The sequence below is a fragment of the Xiphophorus couchianus genome, chromosome 21 (assembly GCF_001444195.1).
Source record: "Xiphophorus couchianus chromosome 21, X_couchianus-1.0, whole genome shotgun sequence".
In the NCBI taxonomy this organism is placed as follows: Eukaryota; Metazoa; Chordata; class Actinopteri; order Cyprinodontiformes; family Poeciliidae; genus Xiphophorus; species Xiphophorus couchianus.
In genome coordinates, this window is record NC_040248.1 from 21,247,556 (window position 1) to 21,274,628 (window position 27,073).

General features: G+C 38.7%; 1 protein-coding gene across 16 annotated transcripts in view; it reads left to right on the forward strand.

The window, feature by feature from the left end:
* Positions 1-27,073, forward strand: part of svila (supervillin a) — a 70,219-nt gene that overhangs the window by 816 nt on the left and 42,330 nt on the right. For 6 of the 16 annotated variants that reach the window (XM_028005701.1, XM_028005708.1, XM_028005710.1 and 3 more), the window contains exon 1: positions 22,190-22,920. The exons of 1 other annotated variant lie outside the window; for it this stretch is intronic. In XM_028005701.1, coding sequence (XP_027861502.1) covers positions 22,863-22,920 — 58 coding nt within the window. In that variant the 5' untranslated portion in view covers positions 22,190-22,862. Of the gene's footprint in view, positions 1-1,817; positions 1,968-10,117; positions 10,141-22,187; positions 22,921-27,073 lie in introns of those variants that run through there. 9 more of the 16 variants (XM_028005696.1, XM_028005704.1, XM_028005703.1 and 6 more) reach the window with 5 other exon arrangements.

The window sequence follows — 27,073 nt, forward strand, 5'->3', positions numbered from 1 at the left end:
ACCAAGAAGCAGAATAAATTTGCAACCACAGTGCTGCATAACTTAGAACGTCATGTCAGGATGGTTGTCCTCCTCTCCTCTCTCTCTCTCTCTCTGTGTGTTTCCCATATGGCTGCTTCAGTTTCATGTTCACTTCAAGCACATCAGCTATTCTGACTGCGGTAGGGGATCATTTGTTTGCTATTGGTCAGTTTCCCTTGGCAACGTACTCTTAAAATCCGCTGCTGTGGAGACTATTCAAAGGAGACAAACAGCTCAGGTGATGAGTCAGTCTAACACAGCAACTTCTATCTGACTGGAAACTTTCAGATAGTGAGGCCTTTTTCACAACAAATCATCCGTTGCCTTGAAGCAGTTTGCATTTTACAAGGCCCTTAAGGGGCCAGAGTCAAAGATAGGGAGTACCTTTTAAACTGAATGTTTGTGCAGGTTTGTTTTTTGTTCTTGTTGTTTTAGTGGTCAACATATGTGGCCATTAGAAGCACACTGGGGACTGATTGGCCACTTTACCCAAGCTTAGCAGGAAAAGCCTTGAAAAGTGTTTCTGCAGGCGCACAAAATAGATTACCTCACTGAGCGACCCAAAACAGTCAGACAAATGAGAAAAGCAAAACTGGAGACATTTCAGAAAGTAGACTGAAAGTTAAAATAAATGCATTTCTTTTATTGTTAAGTAGGAACATCCTGTTTGTCTGACCATATGGAGCTACAATCAGGCTGAAGAGGGAAGTCAGTGAGTCAAGCGAGGCAGACTACAGAGTCACTGGAACACTGATAGTCTTCAAAATAAAAGTTCTATAAAATGAATTAATTGGACTTCTGCGGCAAAGATTGCAAACTGTGTAAGTGACTGTACTCTAGTAAGTAAGAATGTAATGTTTATTCATAAAATCATGAAATCACAAAGCGCTGTGTGATAAAATTATACAAAGAATAAAACAAACATAAGAATCAATAAAATCCTGACATAAAAGCCTGGTAAAATGATAGTGTTAATATTAATAACTATAACATACCTAAAAAATAACCTGCATTTCATAATAAACCATATTTAGTGAATTCAGATTGTCCTGCAAAGCTGAAAAATAGATACACACATGAACACATTTTTTTTGCGGAAAGAAAATTCCAAACTAGAGTAGTTTCTCACCAAAATAAAGTTAATTTAAATCATTGAATCCAGTAACACATTTTCCGTTAGAGGCCGATAGTGAGTAGAAGACGGCGCACGAAGCTACTAATTTCTGTAATGTAGGTTTAATGGTGGTCAGGATTTTTTGTCTCTTGCTTGACTCTGATCAGTCATCAAAAGGTCAGATACAAAATGTATTTTTCTTTTATTCATTAAATGCATTAAAATGAAGAACTTTCCTCGTTTTACGTATAAAAACACATCAGTCAACCCTATAAATTCAAACTTTGGCCGATTATACTGATTTATTCCAAGAAGGGTCGGCTTCTGTTTATTGTTGTTGTTTGTTAAGTCAGTTTAATTCAATGCACTTCAATTCAAAAACGATTTCTTTATCTCAAAGGGAAATTGTTGTAACCGATATCATTTGATATCATTTGATACCGATTCAAAGTCAATTCTAGTGATTATCTCTATGTTAGTTTGTGTGTCAAAGACATTTTGCTGCAGGCTTTTATTGCAGTATGTAAAAAAATGAAATCACGAGGATTTTGTGATCAATAGTCTGTTTTTGGTTACAGATTTTTAAATATTTTATGACAAACGTAAGAACAAAAAAAAAAAAAAAAGCCTTTATTTTGAAGGTCCTGCCCGGTAAAAGGTGCTGCGTAGTTGCTGTGAGTTTGACAGAGTGGTTGAGGACTTCGCAGCTGCTGGGCTGTGCCGTGAGTTTCTGTGAGTGAGGTGTGCGTGAGCGGATTGTCCGTTTGCTGCAAGAGTTTGTGTTTGATGGCTCGACTTTGAGAAACCGGCAGTTTCCTCTGAGGGAGAGTCGGTAAGTGGAACTAACTGCGTGTTGACGCGCGCGAATTTTATAAGGGCTCGTGTTGAAACGCCAGAAAGCATCATAGCAACTTTGTCAAGTCCAAATTGGGTTTGTAACCGCGAGGGAAAGGTTGAGAGAGATCCAACTGTCGTAACGTGAGATGTTTGCTGTCCAGGTTATGCTAACTTGCTCCGTCCGTTTGGGTTTGAGTCGCGCGGACACTGTTTAAATATTGGAACACGCGCTGCTTTTTAAAAAAAAATTATTTATTTATTTATTTATTTATTTGTTTGTTTGTTTGAGCACGACAGCTTTTAAGTAAATTGTTAACTTCACATGTGTGTGCCCCCTTCACTACAAGACGCTTTTAAAATTTGCTGACAGTGACGACACCGGCGCAGCTAAAATTAAATAAATAAAAAGGGGGACTAAAAAGTTTGCACAGAGACGACATTTGAAACTAGACTCAAGGTTAATAATGGACATTTATGTCTGAAGGCAGGTAACGGTAACAGATGTGTATTATGTTGCAAATTTGCATGACACCCAACATCATAGCATAGAGCAGTGGTTCTCAAACTTTTTTCAGTGATGTACCCCCTTAAAAATATATTTTTAGTCAAGTACCCCCTGACACGGGCAAAACATTTTTGGAATAAAAAAGAGGTACAGTGCTGTAAAATCACTGTCTGATTTATTAAAGCCAAACAACTTATATCAGTGAACCTGACAAATACATCCATATTGCAAACATTGCATGGTAAAACAAAAAAGAAAAACAGAAGATGGTGACCACCAGGAAGGTATAAAACCAGTCAAAACTGAAATATGCAAAACGCTGCTAATTTATATTGGTCTCTGTAATGGTACAAAATTAGATATATACATAAATAATAATTCAGTGCATGAACACACATTTATATTTTATCGAACTTTTTACAAACTAATTTTTCCCAAGACTTATTATGAGGAGCCTACGGATTTTTTAAAGATATTTTGAAAAGCTTCACGTACCCCCTGCAGTACCTCCACGTACCCCCAGGGGTACGCGTACCCCCATTTGAGAACCACTGGCATAGAGAATGACGCCTCTTCAGAAAATCACGCAAAAATAATAATAAAACAATATATACATTTTTGCCAATAATAAGGAAAAGAGTGGGAAAATATGCTGGATTGCATTTTACTTGTTACAATATATTGTATTGAAAGGAAACATTTTTATCCATACATTAAAACTTAGCAAAACGTGCCTGTAAATAAGACACAGCAGCGTTTTTCTTCTTTCAATGAGTTGCAGTTCAGGAAATGTAGCCCCCCAACAAAAACGCTGTCAACTTAAACACTATATTATAGTTTTAATTCCCTAGCAAGAAAAAGTGAGAGAGCGGTAAAAACTAAAAACTTGTTCCAAGTCAAGTATCAAACTTCAGCAGTGTTTTTTTTTTTTTTTTTGTTGTTGTTTTTTTTATATACTTTGTTTTGTACTCTGGCGTAATTTCAAAATGAACAGAAATATTAACCTAAAGACACATTTCTTTTTTTATATGTATATAAAAAACAAAGCATCATAACCCCCCACTGCCTCATTAAACAAACAAAAATAAATATTCTCAGACTCTGCTTAATGTTTTAGCACACAAATGTTGCAGGATGAGGTTTGAGAAGCTAGATGTGTTGTACACAAAATATTAAGTCATATGGGATATAAAGGCGCAGCTATATATATATATATATATATATATTTTTTCACCACATGATTGCATTGCTTGCCAATTGGAGACTGTTTAATTTCTGCAGCAAAAATATTTAGTGAAATTACCTCACTACCACACTCGTATCGAGGTACCTCTACCGGGTTTGTTTTACCATTCTTCCTCTTGTTTGGCGGGTAGCCTGGGTTTCACCCGCTGCCAAACTAAATACCATGTTGGTAATTATGAAGCCAACTTCATGTTCTTTCCCTACTTCTTCTCTAACTGCACAAAGAAGCTAATTAACGGCCGTTCCTCCTTCCCCAATCCCTGATGATTTAAAGTCAGTGAACCGAGAGGGATTGCGACAACACTCCACAACTTTGTGCATGATCATTCTAATGGGCAGAAAGCAGGCTCAGACTGCCTAATTACATGAAATTTGTCGGTTTTTTTTCCTTTTACAACTTCTTTGTTAATACGTTCAACGTGACAATAGCCAATAGTTTAAATTCCTCTTAATGGGTCTGAGTTAATGTGACCTGCTGATAAATGAGTGAATATCACTAGGAAGAATGCTTATTTTTTCATGTTATTTTTTCCCCCCACCAACTGAAGCTACAGTGTGCAAACTTTTATAAACGATAGGTTTTTAAAATAAATTTGTTAAAATTGTTTGTCAAGACAGTAAAACAAGAGACAGATAATCTCTTGTTTCTGCGGAAAACAAATTAACCTGTGGTCCTACAGCCATCTGCAGAAATTCACCGCTCCTAGTCAGAAGCAGCCAATCAGAGACAGGAGGGAGGGTCTTATCAAGGTCAGTCATGCTTGTGTTCGTGCTTCTCAATGTGCTAATGGCGGAGAAACAACTCTGCTCCATCATCCTGGTATCATGGGTCAAACCCTTCCCCTTCAACTATACATCTCATGCAAAGATCAGATTCTTAGGTCTGAAATTACATTACATATTGAGAAAGAATCAATTGGTGAATGCAACATTATTTAAAAATGATTACTGTTACTTGTGTAGGTGCTTTGATGACATAGGCACCTTTTTATGTACAGCATAGCAGCAAGAGACGCACAACTACTGCCTGGGTGTAGTAGAAGCAGCATCTTGCAAGATCTAGAATACAAGTTCTGGACTCCAGTTAAATATGTTTTGGAAATCAAAGTTATTGCCTCCTGGAAAGAGGGAATGTTTCCTCTGAAAAATAAGGAAGTTTGTTGATGATTTTGAGTATTTTTAGTGCGAACAAACGGCTGAAGAGACGGAGTTATTGTCAACAGTACTTGGTGTTTTCTAAGTGGCTCCACTGCAGTGCTGAATTATTGCATGTTTTATTGAGCGTTCCCATGGACTCCACCTTCTGTGTTCGAGTGAAAAACTAGCAGTAGAGGTTGGTTACATAAGCCCGCTGGGTGTTGCATCATTACTTTGGGGCCCCGGTTTGAAGAGTTGGGGCTTCAGGGGAACCCCAACCACCCTCCCACAGATTCCTTCACCCTTTCTGGATAAATCTGTCCCTCTAGGAAATGTGGCTCAGTTCTGCCAGAGAAATAATGCTCCACCTGTAGCATCACCAGAGTTTATATACAGTATATATTTATTTATTTATTTATTTTTTTTTTTTTTTTGCCTTTCAGTTTGTTGCAGCTCGCTTGGGTGGGCTTGGTTGTCATGACATCAGACAGAAAACATTTTAAACTGGAATGACTTGCAGATTTTTTTTTTTGTGCCTCAAAATTGACCGCACCTCTTAAACTTAATGCCAGTAAATCATCCGCCCCAAAAATATCAACAATCCCCATGAAAAACTTTGTGGCCCAGAGTTGATTTGCAGCTAAAAGTTGTCTAAGTGCCTCAATCAGAAGATTTAGAATAACCCTTTCTGTGTTTTTTTTTCTTTTCTTTTGGTAGGGATTACTGAGATCTGGAACCTTTTTAAAAAATGTCACGAAAGGGGAAAACTGTGCTTTCATGTGGTGGTGTCCTTTCTTCAGTCTACATCATGTTGCAATCACTGCTCTTAGAAAACGTTTCCTCTGAGATTTTCACCCTGCATGAAGCCCCTCAGATCTGCTCATTTAAGTTGGTGTGACACGTTTTTTTTTTCCTCTCAAAGTTCTCCTCTTAAACCTTGTCGTGCATTCCTCAAATATCTAATAAAGTCAAACCGCTGTAAACGCTTTCAGAATCGCAGTTCAGTGTTCTTCAGGGGAGATTACTTGTTGTTGTAGGTCTTCTATCGTCTGATACTCTGATTTGTTGTCCATCTACCTTATTAGTTGTCAAAAACTAAATCATTTCAAGAAAAATGAAGATTAATAGTAACATTGGAAATGGAACATTTGGGGAAAATACCTCCATATTTAATCACCATTATTATTATACAGTTTGTTTTTAGCAGTTAGTGAAAATGCTGCTACAGGAACAAATTAAGTCTGGGTTTTATTTTAGCATTAATCAAACCAGACAAAGTTGACACTTTGCTAGACAATGTTCACCTTGATGAACAGTATCTTAACATTTATCACTGTTGCAAGTTGTCATAGCATTGGAATGTATTTTGTTTCCACACGTTTAGAGAATTATTATTATTTTTTTTTTAATTTGAGTTTTGTTTTTTCCTTTTTAAATAAAGAGATACTCATATGTGCTGTTAAATTTAAAATCTGCTGAGGAACATTATTCTCCCGTTGTGAATTTCCTTTTCAAAGACTTGGGCAAAATACTGAAATTGCAATATGTCTTCCAAATAGGTACAACTTAAATTTTAAGAAATAACTCAACATTTATTGAAGCATTACTGTTTGTGTGCCAATACCATTGACTTTAAAAATACATTATCCAGGTTGGCAGATGACATCGTTATCCAGGTTCTAATATAAATAAAGCAGAGCCCTAACTGGCACTGACAAATGTCCTGCTGCTAGCATCATATGTCTTTTCAAATATTCGGAAGATTAGACCTCAGCAGCTGCTGTGCTGAAACAATGGCCAATATGTTGCCAAGTCCACATAAACGCATCTAAAGACTGAGGTGGCCCAATTGTGTCAGCGAGTGCTTTAGTTCAGCCCCTGATTAGCTTTTACCAGTGAGTTTCCTCACATTCATATCAGATTATTTGTGTCGTGTGTTCTCTTGTTACACCTTTTCTTGGGTTTTACATGGACTTGTTTTTGTTAGTCTTGTTGAAAAATGTCATTGGATGGAATGTTTACTCCCTTTGTTTCCAATGAGTTTCCATTGTTTCTCAACATAGTTTGGTTCAAGTATTGAAGTAACTGTAGCTAACAGAATGGTGGCTATGAACATAAACAAACAATGAAAATCATGCAACTTCCATTGTTGTACTGTTTGATACTTTGGGAAAACTTGGTATTTAGTTGGGTGGCACTTGTTATAAAAATTTTAGAACCACTGGTTTATGTAACCTTGGATGCCTCCATTGGGAGTTTCATGACATTTTTTCTCTCCCCCAGTCAATCAAAATGAGATAGATTGGGGGCATCAATAGGTGTTGTGATGCCAGTAGCTCCACTCTAACCATATCATCGTCCTGCGGCGCTACAACTGAAAGGGGTCAAGGAAACGTGTGGTACTGGTGGAAACGAAGCACATGTATACCATGACTGGCTAACGGCTAGCTCCTAATGCTAAAGTTTGTCTGTTTTGATTCTTCCTTGGTAGTAAACCAAAGGGTTATTTCACAGGATATTGTGGGACCTGGGCTATACTTTGCTATTTTCAATCTGAATATCTCAATTGTCCAATTCAACACTGAAAAGAAATTCTTTACACATGTCTGTTTTTTTTTTTTTTTAAAAAAAGGAATGTTTTAGGTCAATTCTGCACTGTTTTTCTGTGTCAGATTGGGAAAAGACAAAAAAACAAACAAACTCAAAGACCGGTATCGGAAGTGAAAAAAGTGGGTTGTTGCATCTCTGTTTGTGTAGTCTCATTGCCTAGCTTGCATGTAAAAGGCACACCCGCCTCACACAGACCTGTCTTTGGTATCATGTACTGAAACTGACAACAACAGACACGTGGCGGTCCTCTCAACCCTGCGTTGTAATCATCTGCAAGAGATTTAGATTGGGCTCCTGATGTAGCTTGTTGCTCCAAGAGCAACTGGAGATTAAAATGAGTCATGAAACGCTATACTCTCGAACAGCTGGACTGAATTTGCTGAAAGACGTTGCAAATGGAGGATCACAGTTGTTTCAAATCTGACATGTGAAAGTTGGTTTGCTTAGTCACTTCAGATGGGATACTGAAAAGAGAAAAGGAACACCCATCTGGACCTTTACCAGGCTGAATCAACCAATTGGAAAAAAATAAAATAAGCGAAAGGAATGGTCTTAGACAACATGACGACTGACGCCGCCAACTGGGTGAGGTCATAGCTTGAAGCGTTCTCACGTGGTTCCTTCCAGAGTCCCACTTCCCTCATGTCTAAATGGTTACAATAGATCAGAAGAGGCATATGAGTTGGATATGAGCCGTATCAAGTTGCCGTGTTGAGCTGTTAGCCATGCATGAAGTCACACCTACACCTGGTTCTGCTCATCACGCGGGTGCTACTGACTGTTCTCATATAGCAAGGCTAAGGGTTAGCATGCCGGATGTTTGACATGGCATTAGTGCATGGTTGTGTGGATAACCTTGATGTTGCCATTTCCTACATCCCACAGCAATATGTGTTTATCTTCCACATCTGTTTGCTCTCATTTTGATTTAAATGGTCCGGTTGTTACTTCATTTGGGAGTGTCGGACACATTTGACCAAGACGGTCAAATGTTCCTTTCACTAAATATTTCCCAAAGACTCCACCTCATTGTTTTTCCTGCCACATCTGGTAGATGCTGGTTATTTAAACCGAACCAAACCTCTAAAATTTTCTTTTGCATTTAGTTCCACAGTAACTGCATTAAAACTTGTTGCACATATTAACATTGATGGTAGCAGAAAAAATGTGATTCAAACTCTTATGGGGTAATATGTCCCCTAATATGTTGTTGTTGCTTTGATCTCCTCTTATGTTATGCATTTTTTTTTAATACTTTGTTTTCAGCTGCTGGGTCTTTAAAATTTTATTATTTTTATGAGTGGGAACTACAGACCACCACATACGCTAGCCCTTAACTAGCTAGCTAGCAATTTAAGGGCTTGCAAATAGTGATTCCATCTTTCAGTGTCTTGTTTTCTTAATACTTCTGCGAAGTCTTTCATTTTTTGTTTATGAATGGGAGCTACGAATCACCACATAATTTTCCTTCAGGATCAATAAAGTATCTGTCTAGAAAGTAAGTATCTAGCTAGCTTGCTTCCTACCCAGATGGTAATTTTTTTAAATAGTGATTTCAGCTTGACGGCTTTAATTCAGAAATACTTTATTTATCCCAAATGGACATTGTATGTTAGAAATTTCAGTTACTTGAGTCATTATGGATCATTATTACTCTGAGCACGATCAGCTGCATTTGATTATTTCATTTTATACAGTCTGACATGGTCCCAATGCAAACTGATGTGCTGCACAAAGACTTCAGACCTATTGCTTATTTTTAACTCTTGTGCCTCTTGGACTTTGCATATTCAACATAATCAAATGGCCATCTAGGTAAAACTACAAGATACTGTAGGGAAATGCAGTAGCACTCTGTGAGGCAGCACATCTGAAGAAGTACTTGAATAAAGATGAAAACTTTATCAATCCTCCTTTGTGATTCATAAAGTTCAGATGAGGAAGCATCTCACTTAGGGTGCTAATGGTTTCTTTTCATTGCTTATTCAATATTTAACTTTTCTGGTTGCATCACAGTTCTCAACTTTATACCAGTGTGAAGATTTAACATGCTATAAATTTTATTTTGTACCCCACATAGTTTCAGAGGGAGGAGACAACCTACCATTTATTTTGTTATGACTGTTGAGTCTCTGCCATGTGAGAAAGTAGTCCAGCCGCTGACCTTTTTCTCTCTTTTTGAGTCAACAAATCTAATGGAATAAATGAAAAGAAACCCTTTCACCCGCTTCCTTTTTTCTTTCCAGTTTTCTTGGATTTCCTTTTGGTTCTCATTAGAACCGATTCCCAGTTCTGGTTATTGTGGCCGTATTGTCCTTTGGCGTTAGAAACACACCAGGTGCGCGTCTGCTGGCTGGGATCCTATTGGCCCGCTCTCAGATGCCGGCACGTTTCGCACCGTTCTACCCGTTATTTCCTTACTGGGACAACACGAGTGACGCCACCAAACCCAGCCCTCGGTTCTGTGGGCTGTGGTCGCTGGTGAGCCGTCTGTCGCCTCTATAACGATCACATGACTTCAAGTCTGTCGAGCCTTCATCCTCTGTCAGTCTTTGTGTTCTCTTCATTCACGAAGGTCTTTTTTTTATAGTTTTCTTTTTTCCTTCCCAATGAATGTATTTTGTGTTAAATAATCATTTCTACAAAAGAAGAAGCAAGAACACAATGAAAGGTACAGTCTTTTCTTCCCTTCAGCAGTTCATTTAATACACTTTGTCAGCTTCTGTTTTTTTTATTTTTTTCATTTTGTTCTCTTATTGGTGAACTTTTAAAGCCATTTTTCTTGCCAGTATCCTTGGCAGCAGGCTGTAGTGTGGTGGGAGACTGGGTCTGCTTAGTGTAACGGTTATTTTGCTGCTGCTGAGCAGACATGTGGGTCAGAGCAATGTAGACAGATGAAGCTGAGACCAGCAGAGCTGATAAAATGGATGAGGGGAGGTGGAGGACCGGAGGTGTGTTTGATGGCTGCTGTCAAGATAAGGTTGTGATGTGAAACTGGTTTTCTTTTGGGCAATGCTCACTTTTTGGTTTATTTTCTTCCACTTTTCAAAGCTGCTGTTTCAGGATTAGCCATATGGATTGTTCAGACTCCTTATGCTACCTTTAGCCCTTCTTTCAACACCAATCTCCTTATCTGCACTCTTTGAAACTCTTATCTACTTGTCCGCTGTCTATTTGTGGTTAGAGAATGACACTCTGATCCCTTGAGAGCAAGTAGAAGTTTGGGTCATTGTAGGTCTGGACCTTTACTTTTTATGTTTCAATCAGTGCGACGAAAAAGGAGATTGTGGAATGCTAAGCAAGAGACACGAGCTTTGATCAATCGGACTTATCTGTTTCTTTATCATGTGTTTTAAAGAACGAAGGGGTGCTGGATAACCTTTTAGACTTTAATATAACTGAATTAACTAAGCATGTCCAGTTTTGGGACTTTTTGTCGCAGATAATATAAAAGCACCAAAAAATTGGGCAATTTTTCTGAGTGGATCTGGTTAATTGTTGAAAATATTTTTTGATGGTTTATTTAATGTGTTGAAACTAAGAACTGCAGTTTTTTTGTTGGTTTTTTTTTTTCTATAAACTCCTCAACCAACCATGAATGACTTTTGTGTAAAAGATGTAATAAAGATGGAGAACATATTTTGATCAAAATGAGCTCAATTTTAGCATTTTTTTCTAGCATTCAAAACTTCTGTGTCTGTCAAAAAACCTGAATTCAGTCTTATATTTAGAAAAAGGATACAGAAAATCTCGTCAAACATGACATTCTTTAAGAAACTTCTCTTGCTCCTGTTTAGTATTTTCATTTGGCTCAGTTAGCTGAAGTGCTAGGCTAATGCTAAGTCAGTTTTGATGTGACTTGTTGATAATTCTCGGCCTAACTTTTATAGTGGGATATTTTTGATATCCAAATATTTAAGTGTGCGTGGGAAACGTAATATACAAATAGTTACTCAGTTTAATGTCTGTCAAATATGACTGTCATCACTAATTAAATGGATTTCTGATAATTCTGGGGGGAGTTTTTTGTAATTCTGTTTTTAGATGGATCTATTGATGAATGAGACGGGTATCATTAAAAAGAAAAAGTACCACTAGTCAGTCAGTCTTGTGTTAGCACTTTTTCTTCTCTTTGCCTAGAAATTGGTTTCTTGGATGGGGAAAAAACTGTAAATCTTGAATGTCATCTATATAGTTTCTGATGCTGCTTGTATACATGAGTGCAGAACAATCTCAGAGATGCAGTTAGACCTCCCATGTGACCGCTCGGTGTGTTTTACAGAGTGTGCTCTTTGAAGCAGAAGCTGCTGAGTATGGGTTTGCCTGCATGGCTGAAAGTCATCAAAGAACCCTGTAGTGGTACACACATTTCCAGTTTTCCTGCCTCTGGGAACGTTGTTGTGGTCTTTCTGCAACTGTTTATGGAAAAACAGGAGTCAAGCTCTTATGCGCGCAGTTTTCTGTGTCATGCTGATATTTTAGAGCGGCCCAGGCATGTTAGCAATCAGCATTTAACTCTCTCTCTTTGTAAGCTAAGGGTTAAATTAAAATCACATTGTTAGCCAGTGCTTTGCTTGCTTTGGAAGAGCTAATTTCTCCAACACTAATTAGCTGTGGACTAACTGAACCCTGCTGCTTTCAGTGCCTGGCCCTGTGCCTGCTGCTGCGGTGTGTATCAGCTGAGAAAGCATGGACCCGTTTTACAGTTTACTCTTCTTAAGGAATTAAGTCTTAAAAGGCAAAAGTCTGGGATCTTTCAAATTGTGGTTCCTTAATGTCAACACTGGGTGGTGCTGTTGGCTATCAAGCACCAAGCTAAACTGGAGGTCGGTGTTCTATACTGATACTGTAGTTCTGGAACCTAAAATCTTAAAACACACAAAACAGCCTTTACTGCAGGCTTTTCAGCCTGGTTCTTTCCTTATACCTCCTTAATGCGACTGGCTGTTTCCTGATCCTCTTCCAATGCCTCCTGTGTCCTCTCTTCAGTGGTCAGCTGAAACTCAGGCTCTTCCTTATCTTTGGGTCTTTGTCTGTTTTGAGTCTCTTCCTTCCTCCTGCATCTCTCCATTGTTCCAAATCTGTGTTTATGAGCCTTGGCACACTATGATGAATGTGAGGAGGTGTTTATCATACTTTTTGTGTTCTTCAACAGGCAAACTGATCATTTGTGTTTGAAAGAGTCTTTAAAATATATGTAATAATAAAAAAACATCGACTTTTTTTATTTTTCATATAAAATGGTTAATAAACCTCAAACTGAATTGACTAACTAGGTATTTAAAGGGGTAGTATAATGTAAAATCACCTTTTTGTTTTTTTACTTTTCATCATATCAGTCTTTCATCAAAGCATATCTGAAGTGTTGCTTTGTTTGAGAAATCTTTTAATCTCATGTAGCAACTATTCAGGTAGCTTCTACTTGGAAGAGGTAGGGCTGCGATTCCCCCACTCAGCTCCTTCAGACTAGCCAGCAGCAATTAGCAAACACCTGGTGGAACTTTGCATCTGCTGAGCTCATATGTGCTACTTGTTAGAGCAACGCTGGTAAAAACGTTAAAGGGTTAATAGAGAAGCCATGTTGTGATGACTTCCTGAAGTCAGAGTTTGAGACAGAGCAGTTGCTTTTAAAGAGACAGAGGCCCAATTTAAAGACATTACATTAGGAAACATCTAATTTAATAGTATTTTCAGTTATAACTGAAGGTAACATACTGTATTTACTTGATTATGCTACACAATGGCACAGTGTGCCAGGAAAACGCATAATGCTGCTCCTTTAAGATTTTAAGCTTTAGTGTTTTCTGGTATTCACGGCCTTTGAGGAGGACAACTATCTGTGAATAACAAAAATTTGTGCGTACTTCACAACCCCTCTGAACGTGTGTACAACTGCCTATTTTAATAGCTCAAACACCAGATACATCTTGTAATGCATTAATACCCACATTGGAAACAGTCTTGGCACTACCTTAGAAAAATCTACAGTGTTCCCAATCTCCACTCAGCCAATCAGAGGCAAGCAAAATAAATACAGCTCTTGGTTTGTCTGCTTTGCAAATGTCGGCCAATAACATGTCAAGAAGCTTTACGGCAAGTAACATTTTCCTCTAAACATTTGAGATGCTCTACAAAAAAAAATTATAGGAGAATGTTGACCTTAAAGCTCAAACATAAATAGTCATGGTTAATATTAATAATAGCTTGCACTTACTGCACTTGACAAGGTGACATGCTGACCGCAACAAAATACTGTTTAGCAAGACAGACCTCAGTTTAAGAAAGGTTGTGGTTTGAGATCACAAGATCATTTGCTTTATATTTGCCTTGGTCACATCTACTGTTGGAAAATACTGGAAACAGAATCACACCTTTTTTTTCTTACTGTATATGAAGTGGAAAGTCTTTTCAAAATGTTTATTTATTTTAAACAAAAAACAAAATATCTCAGCAGTTCACTCCATTCACTATATATATATAATTAAAGTTCATTGGGTATAAAGTGGTCAGAAATAGTTGTTTTTCCATTAGCCTTTAAAAGCAATGATATCCCACTTTAATTGACCTCCTGCCTGTAACTTTGGTGACTTGATTGATCTTGCCTGCCGCTGATGGAGTGGGAAAGCACCGCTCTAAATTTATCACCTGCCCTACCACCCTCAACCCCCCCGGCCCCTCGGCTCATAACTGCCTCACATCTCGTCACAACACTTGCGCCCCCCAATGGGGTGTTGTAGATAGAAAGTGGGTGGGGGGTGACAGCAGGGTTGGATTTGTTGGTCCATCTTTTTGTCCCTGTAGTCCTGTCTCTCAAGCCTCCGGAGCTCTGACCTTTCAGTGGAAGATAAAACAATCCTGGAAAAACTTTGTCCGTCACAAACAATTGAGACAGAGGTTTAATTAAGGTATGTAAACTTGAATTAATGACTGAAGAGTAAATCCGTTGCTCCATCTACATTTTTGGCAGCTTAAATGGCGATTTGACATATTTATTAGGATATCCTTGTAAAATATTGAGTTTTGGATTTCTTTTTTTTTTTTTAAAACGTGCCCTGCTATTATTTCCACTTCCGCTGAAATAATTTTTTAAGCACTTCTCAGTTCCTGGTTTTATTTGTACGGTTTAGGAATTTAAAATCAGAACTTCTCATATTAAAATATTTAAAGAGCAAAACAGAGATTTGACTGGCGGGGTGCGCCGAGCTCCACCAAGCGTGATTGACTGGATGTGGAAAGTACAGCTGTTAATTGTGCTGCACCTGCTCTCGCTCTGTCAGGACAGGCTGACAGAAATAGAACGCTGCCTAACAGGGCAGCGCGCACCGCAAATATTTTTACTCAAGTTTTTTCCATCCGTGTAAATTGTCAACTTTATGATTCTTAGAAAATGACTTCAAACAGCCCTTCCTTTTTTTAAGTTTGCTATAAGCTTTAAAGGGCTGGCTTGGTCTTCTAAGTGAGCTTCTCTGGGGTTAAACAGTGGATGGTTGGCAGCCACAGCTGACATAAATGAAAAGTTAGAGAAAAAGGAATAAACATAATGGTCTCTTGTGAAAGTGTGGGCAGTTGTTACCTGCAGGTGTCTTGCATTTTACCGTTTACAGTTGGAGTTGTTGGAAACATTGCTAAAAATAAGGTTTCCATATGTCGGGTGAGCTTTCCACTACTGAGGATTTCTCCACTTTTCTACCAACTCTCTGAAATGACTGCAGGTAAAGGAACTACAGTAGTACTGATAACTTCACAGAACCTCCTTTCAAAGTGTCTGAAATATCTCTTTAAATAAAAAGTTCTAGTACACTTAAATAAAAAAATGTAAAAGCAAATAGAAATGTATTTATTCTAACTGCAATTTAAAAAAATTTTTTTACTCAAAATAATGTTAGGCCTATAATAGTTGCATTCAATGCAATTACATTCGCATGACACATTATTTGTATTTACCTTTCATTTTGCCAGGCGTTGTCACACACTCCTGTATACACCATGTAATCACAAAGCTCTGAGTGCCGGGGTTATTTTTACAATCTGCTCTAAAAATACTCGAGCCCCAGTTCCCAGTGACTTAATTGACTGAAGTCTGATCTGATTTCCGACTCTGTAGGAGGAGGTGAAGCGCAGCGGAGATGTTGAATGACTTCACTCATACACATGTTCAGTGTTTGTCAGTTTTCTCAGCTGTTCTCAGCTCACCATGGCATGATTTGATTGGCTGTGATCCAGAACCACTAATACTGGAGGTTTTATGTCACGGATAAATGCCACGGTTATGTTGTGAGGATAATTATCTACTTGAACTTCATGTGCGCTAGCTTATTTAATGGGGTGAAAATGGGTAAATGTGTCAAAGGGCACAATATGTTTAAATTTTACCTAAGGGCGAGGCACCAGAGGCAAATCCAGCCTGAGTGGAAAGACCTCATAATGTTGCTGAACCTTTTTTGTGGTTGTTCTGGTTCGCACATAAGCTACATAAGTATGAAAACATGTTTACCTTTTTGCTACAGTGCTTCAGTGTTATAATGTATTTTAATGTTGCAAATTTTTAGTAAAGCAAAGCCCTTTAGTTAAAAAAAAAAGAAAAGAAGAAAGTTCTCAAGTTGCCCCACCTTTTGGGAACTGTGGCTTGTTTCATTTACTTCAGGAGACACTGTAAAAAAACAATTACTGGAACTAGACTCAAAACTGTTAATCGGTTTTTAACAAAGAAAACACTGGTAGAAAATTCTCAGAACTATGTTCATGCAGGACCCTAGGAGAGCCGTGTAAAAATGTGTAATCCAAATACAAACAGCCTTACAAATTGTGACAGTCCTTTATTCATCATAAAAAATTAACATTTAATTACTTATTTTAGACCAACTTTAACTGGACCTTTAATGCCATCTGGAAGAGGCTAAAGCATTCCTGTTTACATACACACATGGAAGCAAACATTTCTCATTGGTGTTGAAAACTTATGCGAGGTGACTTTTTGGATTACTTTATGGAAATGATTTCACTTTACTGGAGTTCTGCCTGGACTTGTCTTGACTTCAGCAGATCAAGCATTTCAGGTTTTCTTTCCAGCACTAAGTTTAAAGCTCTAGAGGTGACACGCAGCGGGTGAATAGAAACATAGGTAGCAAATAGACTCTCTAATAGAAGTCACTAATAAAATCCACACAGGTACCTGATCCATTGGTGACAGTTGTATGGTGTAGGAGAAGCATTCTACAGAGCATATTGTTCATAATGTTCCAAGCTTTTGAAATGGTAGCGTGAAATGGTAGTGCCAAATACTCAAGCTATATTAAGAGCATCCTCATTGTATCGGCTCTGGAGGAAAGGATTCTGATGCCGTTGCTCCTCTCCCCTAACCATATGTGCTGTTCATCTCTCTAAGGTGCACATATGCTTATTTAAGAGCTGAGGTGTGTGCAGACCTCACTATAGATGGTTCCCCAGGGCTTTGCTTGAATCAGACAAATGAGTGTTCTCGAACTTCAGGTGCATTGGATTCTTCTCGGGTCACATCATCGAGGAACAGATGGTGCTGTATTAGCACACACGGGTGCCTATCAATCATTACTGCGGTTTCGAAAGTGTCCAGACAGCTGACTGTCATCATGACCTCAGTGTTGATCCTTAGAAAGGAGAGAGCATTACAGTAGCTGAGGCCAAGTGCCAAATATAAGCCCTGGTGGGTATCAAACCAAATCACACGAGAGCTCATCAAGCATTTCACTTCAATGCCATATGACACACTAAAAACCTCTCGTCTGTCTCTAATGTTGAAAAAACATTGTCGGTGGGGATTGGTGTTTTCTGTGTGAAAATTAACAGTTTGTTGGTGTTTTTGGCATACAGCTGTAGACTTTCAAATACTTGAAGCTGTGATGAATGTCTGCAGAGTAATACGTGTTTAAGAGACAAGATGGAGCAGAGAAGTTGAGTGAAAGGCTTTTGGCCTGAAAAGTATTGTGCTCGACTCTTATGTAACTGAAGGGTTGGTCTTTGTTAAAGCACAAGCACTTTTTACATTAAGTTTTGCTGTGTCTTTGATAATAAATCTAGCTCCTGAAGTTTAGTTTTAGTTATTTGTGTGAGAATGAACATGATAAATGTAGAGTGTGGGGCTGGGTGATAATTGTGTTTAATGGCTTAAGAGACGGTTGCCTTAAGAGTTTTTATGCAGAGACTGTCACAGATGCATCAGTGATTCTGTATAATAATGAAATATTGGACAGACAGAAAACCCAGTGTCAGTTAGAAGTGTATGAAATGGCATTCAAAAATCAGATCAGAAATCTTAAATTCTAATGGGCACAAAAAGTTGCCAGTGTGGTATTTCAAATAACTTTCATGGATGACGTTTGTTTATTTTTAATGTGGTCACAATGATTTAAGAACATGAGTTACCTGTCTACTATTGAAAGTACTGAAAATTCTTTTTTTTATTTATATTGAAAGTAGATTTTCATACCAAGCGACACTTAAACCGTTGGCAAGACTTGACTTTCTGTCTCTAATATGAAGTTTTAATAGCAATGTTGTTGCCGATGTCTGGTCAGATTGTGCAAAGGTAAGAGCTGCCACTACCAATTTTAGTCAGTTCATATTTCTTTTTGCAAGGTGTAAATGGGTAAATAAGATAAAACCATGATTTTCTGATGATATCTCTTTGTTATAGTGACATCAGTGAACTCTTCTTAGGAAGTACAAAAATATTTCTAGAACATTACCAACTTTATTTCCTCTGACTTATATTTTAAACTTCACTGATGCTAAAAATACCTGACAAGCCTTCGATTAATAACAACTTCCACATTGAATATTGTGACAGTCGGTCTGGTGGGTGTATCTCAAATTCATACTGTAGTAGGTCAACTTTTATTACCAGGGCATTATGTCTCTTACGGTTTCTGTTAGTCTGAATGTCGACGCCTCGCTGTACTCTTGCTGAATGCACAGCTGACATCTCATTAACACTCAGCTCCCAACAACATTAAGCTTTAGTTGTATTTAGGCCTGCTGTTGTTCTACAGTCATTTGTATCTCCCTATGAACTCATAAAATGATGCTTTCATACTGTCCCATCTGAGTTGAGAGGTGAATTTTATGGCGTGATGGCAGGAATGCCTTCAGCTCCCCCTCTCATTAAACTTGGACCCAGTTTTGGCCTCAGTGCTTTCATTCCATCTTGGCTTGTTTATAATCAGTATGCTAGCATTCACATCAGCAATCCTAAATCCTATGGACATTGATTGCCTGGATTTTATGAATGTCTGTATTATGTGTAACTGGTTTCAAAGATCAAATGCAATTTTATTTGCCATGAACCAAGAAAGAACTAGCCAAATAAAATGTTTAGTTGTTTATAAAATCATAGTCACAGGTGTGTTAGCTTGTTTTATGTTTTTCTCTGGAGTAGTAAGGTTATACCTTCATCTGAACCTCAACTTACGATCACATTGCTTATATATTTTTCCTTGACCATTATCAACCAATGGTGAGGACTGAACTGAATATAGGATCAATGTACTATTGGAATATTGTACCGTTTTAGTCAGTTCAGTTGTGTTTTTTTTTTCATACTTATTTGATACAAACTAAGGCGTTTTGTTATAGTAAGTTGGTTTGAGTAAGTAAGCAGTGAAACATTAAAAACAAAAGATTCAAGTAGGCTACAATCCTGTTTCCTCCGCGCTCACAGGTGTAAACACAAAGAAAAAAAAAACATTTTCCTCCGCTCAGAGAGGATCGCTAAACTTTCTCAATTCAAGTTTTTGTCTTCTTCTTGTTTAATAATCCAGAAAAAAAAAGGTCAAGTGTGACTAAACAGCACCAAAAATACGCTGAGCAAAGAGACGGCCGTCAACCTTCGCTTGCTAGTGGTGATGTGCTAAGCTGGTCTTTGGAGAATTAATGCAGTTTTGACAGTTCTGTCTTGCTCTTCCTTGGCAAGACTCTACACTGCTAATAACAGGGTAGGAACTGCCTGTGATTTCTAGGACTGATGTCATCTCTGAAGCACAGGAGTCACACAGATAAACGTTATGTATCAGACAACCAGGTGCTTGGTGTATAAGAATGCATCAATGTACTAGTCTGAGCAACACTGACTGACACTGTTTCCCATGATGTAATGCCCTTGCAAACCGCATCATTGAGCAATTGTTCATCCTTCAGTGTCAATCTCTTTATGGGAATATTTCTTGCATTAGTAAATTCTAAGTTTCAGAAACTGGGACTTGTACCTTGGTGTAATAATGGTCTGTGTTGATGGAGTGTCTCAGCTGTATATTTCAACGTCCAACTTAGATGAAGGTACCCAAGATGTTAAAAGTCACAGTAGTGGCAGTACAGAGGAAAATGTGGATTTCCAGTGCAATATTTACAAACTTCATTATTACACGTTTGCCTAACATTGTACAGCCATAGTAACCTCCAAAGTCCTCTGTAAAGATTGTAGGGAAATGGGTGGGGGGGGGTTGGAATGTCTCAATTGCAAATACTGTTGAAATAAGAATTATAAGTAAAGATGCACTAAGCAGACCTTTGCTGTCTGATCTTAATTTCTGGTCTCTCTTTGAGGTTTTGGGGTTTGATTTCTTTCTGAAAATTTACACAAAACAACATAGAAACCAATATATTTATATATTGATTTATTTTAATAGCTAAATAGCATTTAATAGCATTTGACACTGACATATTCTGGTTCAGGAATTTGCTTAGAATCAAACAGAAAATTAAGCACTTACACTGTATAACATTTGTGGATTACATCAGGAATCAACTCTCATAACCAGTCAGGTCTGATCAAGGGATATTTGGCTGTTTTCATGCTCTGGGTGATTGACTGATGAATCAATGTGAATTGGTTGGCTGTTATAACTTTTTAGGTAAGATACAAACCAATAGAGTAGTGTATCGAAGAACAGGGACTTTTTTGTCAAAAGATAAAGTCTCATGGGAATGGACAGAAAGCACATGAGGGGTACCTCAAAGTTCAATCCTCTGACCCAACCTATTCAATATCTATATGCTCTTAAGAAATCAGAGTAGTTGCTGTCACTATGCAGATGATGCACATCTCTACATTATGATGTCACCATGCAACTCTGAACCCACCAAAGCACTGAACAGAACGATGTGTTTATGTGCCGTAACTTTTTCCAGCTGAACAGAACCAAAATTGAAGTTATTGTCTTTGAACCCGAAGAGGAACAATCTAGGGTCTGCACACAGCTTCAGTTATTACAGCTAGAAACAAGCAATCTGGCTGCAATGATAGACCCGGACCTGAACCTTCAGAAACGCATAAACACAGTTCCAAAGTCGGCCTTCTGTTCCCTGAAGAACATTTCTGCGATTAAATAATGCTGCAGCAGATCTAGAGAAACTTATCTGTGTGTACATCTACAGTCAGATTGATTACTGTCCACTTTGAAACAACAACGGAAGAATTACATTGTCTTGTATCAAACTGAGTCTTAAACAGTTACTTGGTGTTGCACTCGGTGTTCTGTCTGTGGAATTTTCTTTTGAACTATGGCGATTAACTAAATTTGTTGAAAATGCTAACCATTATTGTGAGCTTCTCACAGCTTAAAAGAATATCTTTTAAGTTGGGTGCCATCTACCTTCTCGACACTAAACGTCACAAAATCCTGTATCGCACATAAAATCTGCTGATCAACGTATAACAAGCTGATTGTTTTATAATGACTTCCCATCTGCATCTCAGTGGGACTTGACAGGCGGGTGATGTGTCTGTCTGTCCACGGTCTGAGCCACATGAGCTCATCTGTGGGAAGGAATCAGACCTGCCAACTCAAAGGTTTACATAGCCTGTTCAGTCAGTCTGAGCTGTACTCCATCTCCACACACCTGGCTACACTAATTTACGTGACTCTAAAAATTGAACAATTTAACAATGTGATGAGCCTGATGTGTGTCCGTGCCTTTGAGGCAACGCAAGACCATGACTCACATTTACAACCAAGGACTTCTGTGCATGTAATCACAAACAAGGAGCAGACTCTTTTCATGTTGGTCTTTCTGTCATCTTTGGCTTTCATTGGTGGACAAGTTTCAGTTCATCCACTAGATTCACACAATAAGTCATTAAATTCATGGCAGCAACAAATGTAAACAGTTAAATGGAATATGTTCATAATTCAGTCATGGAGCTAGCGCTCACCTATCAGCCAGTCAGAGGTCTCCCTTATTGTCATCAGAATAGTACTGGAAAATATTGTGATAAAAGTCAGTCCATGTCGCCTACTGTGTGTTGGTGAATGCACTTTGCATTGGTTTTGCCAGCAGCACCTGAGAGACTGTCAACTTCCCCACAGTGACTAAGAAACAGGAATCAATCTGTCACTCTTGTGTAGATGTAAAGGCAACCTAAGGATTTTTCTTTATTTCTCCAAGAATGGGGCGAAGAGGGCCAAACATAAATACCAGCAAATATAAATTTTTTGGCTAAAACTTGCCTGTTGCTTCATAGTCATCACATTTTATTCTACGATGTCTTCAACAACAGTTTGCGTGACGACATCATTACTCTGAGGACCCAGTGGAGCTCGTGTTCTGCTACTCTCATCACGGCGTTCTCTCCCCGACTTTGTTTTGCTGTTCCTTGCTTACCTACCCTTTGCCCTTCCCACCATCTCCTCCCATCTGCATGCTGCTCCTTTCATTCGGTCCCTGCTGAGAGACGACTGGAATGTCTCATTTGCCTGAGAGGGTCATTTTAGCCTTCTCCTCTCGGATCGCTCCGTTCCCACTCTCGTCCCGCAGAGACTAGTCTTTTCCCTCCCTTTACCGACGCTCTGCACCGGTTTCTTTGGCATCCTGCTTGCATGTGCGAGCCAAGGGAAGGCAGCTCTCCCAAGAGACGCTCTAAACTGTCTCTTTCACAGTTTTCTTTTTTTTTTTCTCTCCCGTCTGCCCCTGTGAGGCTTGTTCTTAAGCGTGCATGAAGACTCTTCCCACTTTTAGTAGAAGCGAGAGATTCTAATTTTCTTGCCCTGCCTAATGAGCTTACCCTTTGCTGAGCAGCTTTCTGCACTGCAGCTCGTTGTCGTAGAGGGTGCTGCTCGGTGGGAGGGGAATCAGGAAAACAGGGGAGCGGGTCTGAGAAGAGGCAGAGCCCCTCTGTTTGTCTACCAGGACCACCTCTGCCTGAGCAGGGACTGCGGCTTGGACGTAATCTCCCCCCCTCTGTCCCTCTTTCTCTCTTCTCTCTTCCTCCCTCACTACCTGACTTCCACCCTCCTTCTCCCTCACCGCCTGTCCTGAACACTGACAAAGTACTTTTGTAGCTGCATCACCTCTCTGCTCCTCTCCCTTCTCTTCTGTTCCTTCTCTTTCACTTCTTTGTGTCCCCGGACTTTTGCTGCGAAAATGTACCGGAATCCCTGGATCTCGAATTACCTGACTCATGTGAAGTTTTGCAGCCAAGGTAAGGGCAGTGACTCGGAGCTTAGATTTAGAGACCAACTGGGAGCATGGGGACAGGTTACTCTGGTTGTGGGTTGGGAATCTGAGCTTGTGGAAGTTGGCAGGCGACAAACTGCAGACTCTCTTCTCTCCCTCTGTCCAGTCAGCCGGCCTCGCACTGCAGCTGCAGCTTCCAAGGACACTACGCAGCAATGCAAAGACACTCAGAGTACTGCAGGGGTCTCTGTTTTTACTCAGTGGAGGGGGGTAAAACTAGACCAAAAAAGTTTAGGACCATCGTTAAACATTTACTCATCAACTGTTGTCCACTTGTATTGGAATGGACCACATATTGACTCTTATCAATATTCTATGGGCCTTATTTTAAATGTCTCATTGTTTTCCTGTGAATAAACTCTTTCAGTAACAAGATTACTCATCACAGCAGCTTTTAAACAACTTACTTATCCGTCCCAACTGCTGCATTCATTGGCAGCAGCAAGTTCACATTTTCTAATGAAGAGCTTCACTTTAAAAGCTGTTGGCGGAGTTTACCTAGGAAATCCATTCATGCCAAAAGAAATCTCTATTAGATATTAGAAAGATGATGCTTTCATCTTAATTATAGGTTTCAGAAAAAGCAACTAACTGCAGACCTGAATTCTGATGCACAGAACAGCTTTCTTGCATTTCTAACACTTTGTGTTTGTCAGTCTCCTTTCGTCCAAGCAAATGTGATTATTGGTACACAGATGAATCATGATCTAAAAATTCAATGGCAGATTAGAATATCAAATATTCTGTTAATATTAATAAACGTCATCGAAGGTACATCGGTATGTTTCAGTACAACAGAAACTTCAAAGGATTTGTAAAGTTATGCCTGACAATGTATATGTAAGCCATGAAAACATTTTTTTGTAAAATAAAGTAGCTAAATGTGGTTTCCATCAGTGATTGTATACTCTTCTGAGTTACCAATGAGTCTTCATCACTGACTTATGAATGACATATTTTGTCCCTTCAAGAGTTTTTGCTCCAAAATGCTTTTATAAACACTGCTATAATGTGCCAACATCACCTAGGAAACACACCTTTGTGGTTTATTCATATAGGATTATCTGATTCAAAATGTATAAAAGCAAATATTCTATAAACTCTCAAATCTCTTCTGAAGATCTTTGCATAGGGGAGTGTTTGCTAAAGTCTGAAGCTAATGCTAACTCCTCTCATTCCTATTTTGATATGACTTGTTAATTCTAACATATTTTCTTGAGTTTTGCAGTTGATGATGGTTACTCTTATTGATTGTAAGGTTTTCCACCATATAGCTGTCTCTTGTCAGAGGCCTTCTCCTCCATTAGTATCTTTTCATCAGTGTTCTTTTATTGTACGCATCGTTATAAAAGTTGGGAAAACTTATTTTGAGAAGGAATAAATATCATATTCATTAGTTAATATCCACATATTAAAAAAATTCTAGGGTATTTGAGGAATTACAGTGGATTTCTCTGTCAGCATTTTCCACATCCCAGCAGTCATAAAATGTGCTTCCATCAATGTTTTTTTTTTAACATCTACAAAAAAAAAATCAAAATTACTTTCTTAGTTTTGCAAAAAAAAAAGTACACTCACTTTAGGTGGTTATTGGCTTTTTTTTGGAAAGAGCTGATGCACTGAAGGAAAGACTGAAACATATTTGCTGAATAAGTTCCAACGTAGAAAACAGGGCTTGGCCCTGTGCCTTACCAGAAGCAGGCTAAAAATGTCTAATTCCAAACCTCCATCTGGGAGGTTAGAACTCTCTCCGTTTTTCGAAGATGTGTGGTCCATGCTAGTTTGCGACCTTTCTTATTTTATGTAGCCTTGTTGATTCGCTTCAAACCAGTGGATGATGAAAGCATGTCTAATTTGCGTTGTTTTTTCTGCAAAATCTTAAAGGTTCGCTCATAATTCCCATGACATTTGGATGGAAACATTGCTATAGACAAACAGGAGTTTAGCTAGTTAATGTTTGGGTCAAATGTTACAAATTTGACAAAATATCACATAATAGATGCATATTAGTATTTTTGATGTGATGTAGACTGAGATTTTTCAGCTGTTACTAAAATCTATGTTCCTCCAGTGCTGCTTGTCATTTGGAAGGTTCTTGTTTTGTAAAATCTTGGACTGGCTGTGTACATATATACACACTTTTTTTTCTCAAAGCATGGCACTGTAGACTAATGAGAATGACAAAATATTGTTAAAGTAGATCCAGATTGCTGAAACATGTTTGGTAGCTCTCCTGCTGTCGATGCATCTCACTCTATCTACCTGAACAGAGCTGCTCCTCTAGCCAGAAACGGTTGAAAACCTTCTTTGAGAAGTATTTCCTCTGTCAGTCCCTTGGCCCTAACTTTTACTGCAGTGTTATTCATTGACCTGATCAACAACAGCTTTTAAGGATTTTAGTATTGAGGAATAATCTGGGGTTATATTGACTTGGGAGTCTCTGAGTAGCAGGCGAGGCTTAGCCCTATTTCCCTTAGATGACCCGCTACCTTCTACATTAAGGCTCAAACCGATGCGAATGAACAATGTTGTCTAGTTCATCACTTGTCAAATCTGTGGAATAATAGATTCTGTCTGCTGCCACTTCTGGTGTGTGTTTGGTTATGCTAGACATCTGACCAAACACTGCTCTGTTCCAGTATCTGAATGCCTCTCATTCCCCCCATTCTCTGTAATATTTTCTGAGTGGGAGCTGAGTGTTGTTCTGCCTGTTCTGTGCTTATCTGGAGGGGAATCCACAGCAGGCGGTCCACAGTTAGAAGCTTTAGTGTGAGCACTGAGGCTGGAGGGGGGACATGGGGGGTGTCCTCAGGCTTGTTTTAAGGCTTTGAGGTAGAATCATGTCAAAGTAGTCCTCTGTTTTCCATCAAGAGTGAGCCACGTGGCCAAGCTAATTTTATACATGGACACACAGTTGGCTTGTTCATATCTTTGTTAAAGTTAAAATTTGATGTCACTGTATCCAATTTTAGATTTTTTTATTTTTATTTTTTTGCCTCCATGAAAGCTTTCATACTGTGTGTGGATGGTTTATTCAGAACTTTCTGGACCGTTAGAGTAGGTGAGCAACTGTAAAGTTTGTGGCTGTTTTTAGGATGAGGCTTTGCACTTTGGCATGAACGCCAGTTGACTTAGCGGCATGTTTCCGGTTTGGCTCACTGTAATTCTTTGAATAAAATGTAATCCTGTGAACTCGGACTCTTGCTCAGAACCTGGTGGTTCTGCTGTTACAACACTCGTTAACTTTTAACCGTGGTGGAAGCATGTGTTGACATCTCGTATTTTAAATTATTGGTGCAGTAAAATCTTGTGGTGCAACTTCTTTGTGGTATTTGTTAGTGAAGTCTACTTTATCAAGTGGTTCTGATCCAGCCTGGACTGAAACAATTCTTCAACAATTAGAGATTCTTTAGTCAACTATGGGCTGTTTAGTTCAGCCCATAGTTCCACAACACATTCTGTAACTTATTGCTTACACATCAGTTAACTTCGTCCTTTTCCATCATACAAGTTGAGATCACTTGAGTTCATATGAGCTTTCGGAGCGTGCAGGTGGGATTGTAGATTTAAGAGGGTGTGGCTTTAAACTCATGACATTTAATTAATCAATATAAATAAGATACTGCAAGTGTTTGAGGTTCTCCTTTAGCTGCATTCAGTGGTTGAAATGCAACTAAAATTTTGATTCCATCCTCCAGTCTGAACCCCCTATTTCAATCTTTTCACCCCCCTCAAAAAAACTCAGATCTGTACCTTTTCCATATGTGGTGCTAAATCAGATGGTTTTAAAAGCACCTGCAGTCTGATCATGTTGTTGTATCCAACTCTCTCTCTCGCTGCCCTGTGAAATCTAGATACTTCAGGTTGTAAACTGTTCACAAAGGAGTCTGATTGCACTGACAATTTATTAGCATAAATTGCTAATAAAACATGAAACTAAACAAAAGATTCAGCAAAAAACCAAAATAAACATCAATACCTTATGTGTGAATGTAACCTTAATCACTGGTTCAGCAGTTCCTTAGTTCATCTTACAGTTCATAGCCGTTATGGGAATGTTACTACCTTTACGACTGTGTAGTATTGGTGAGTCAACTTCCTGTGGGATGTTTGAGTTC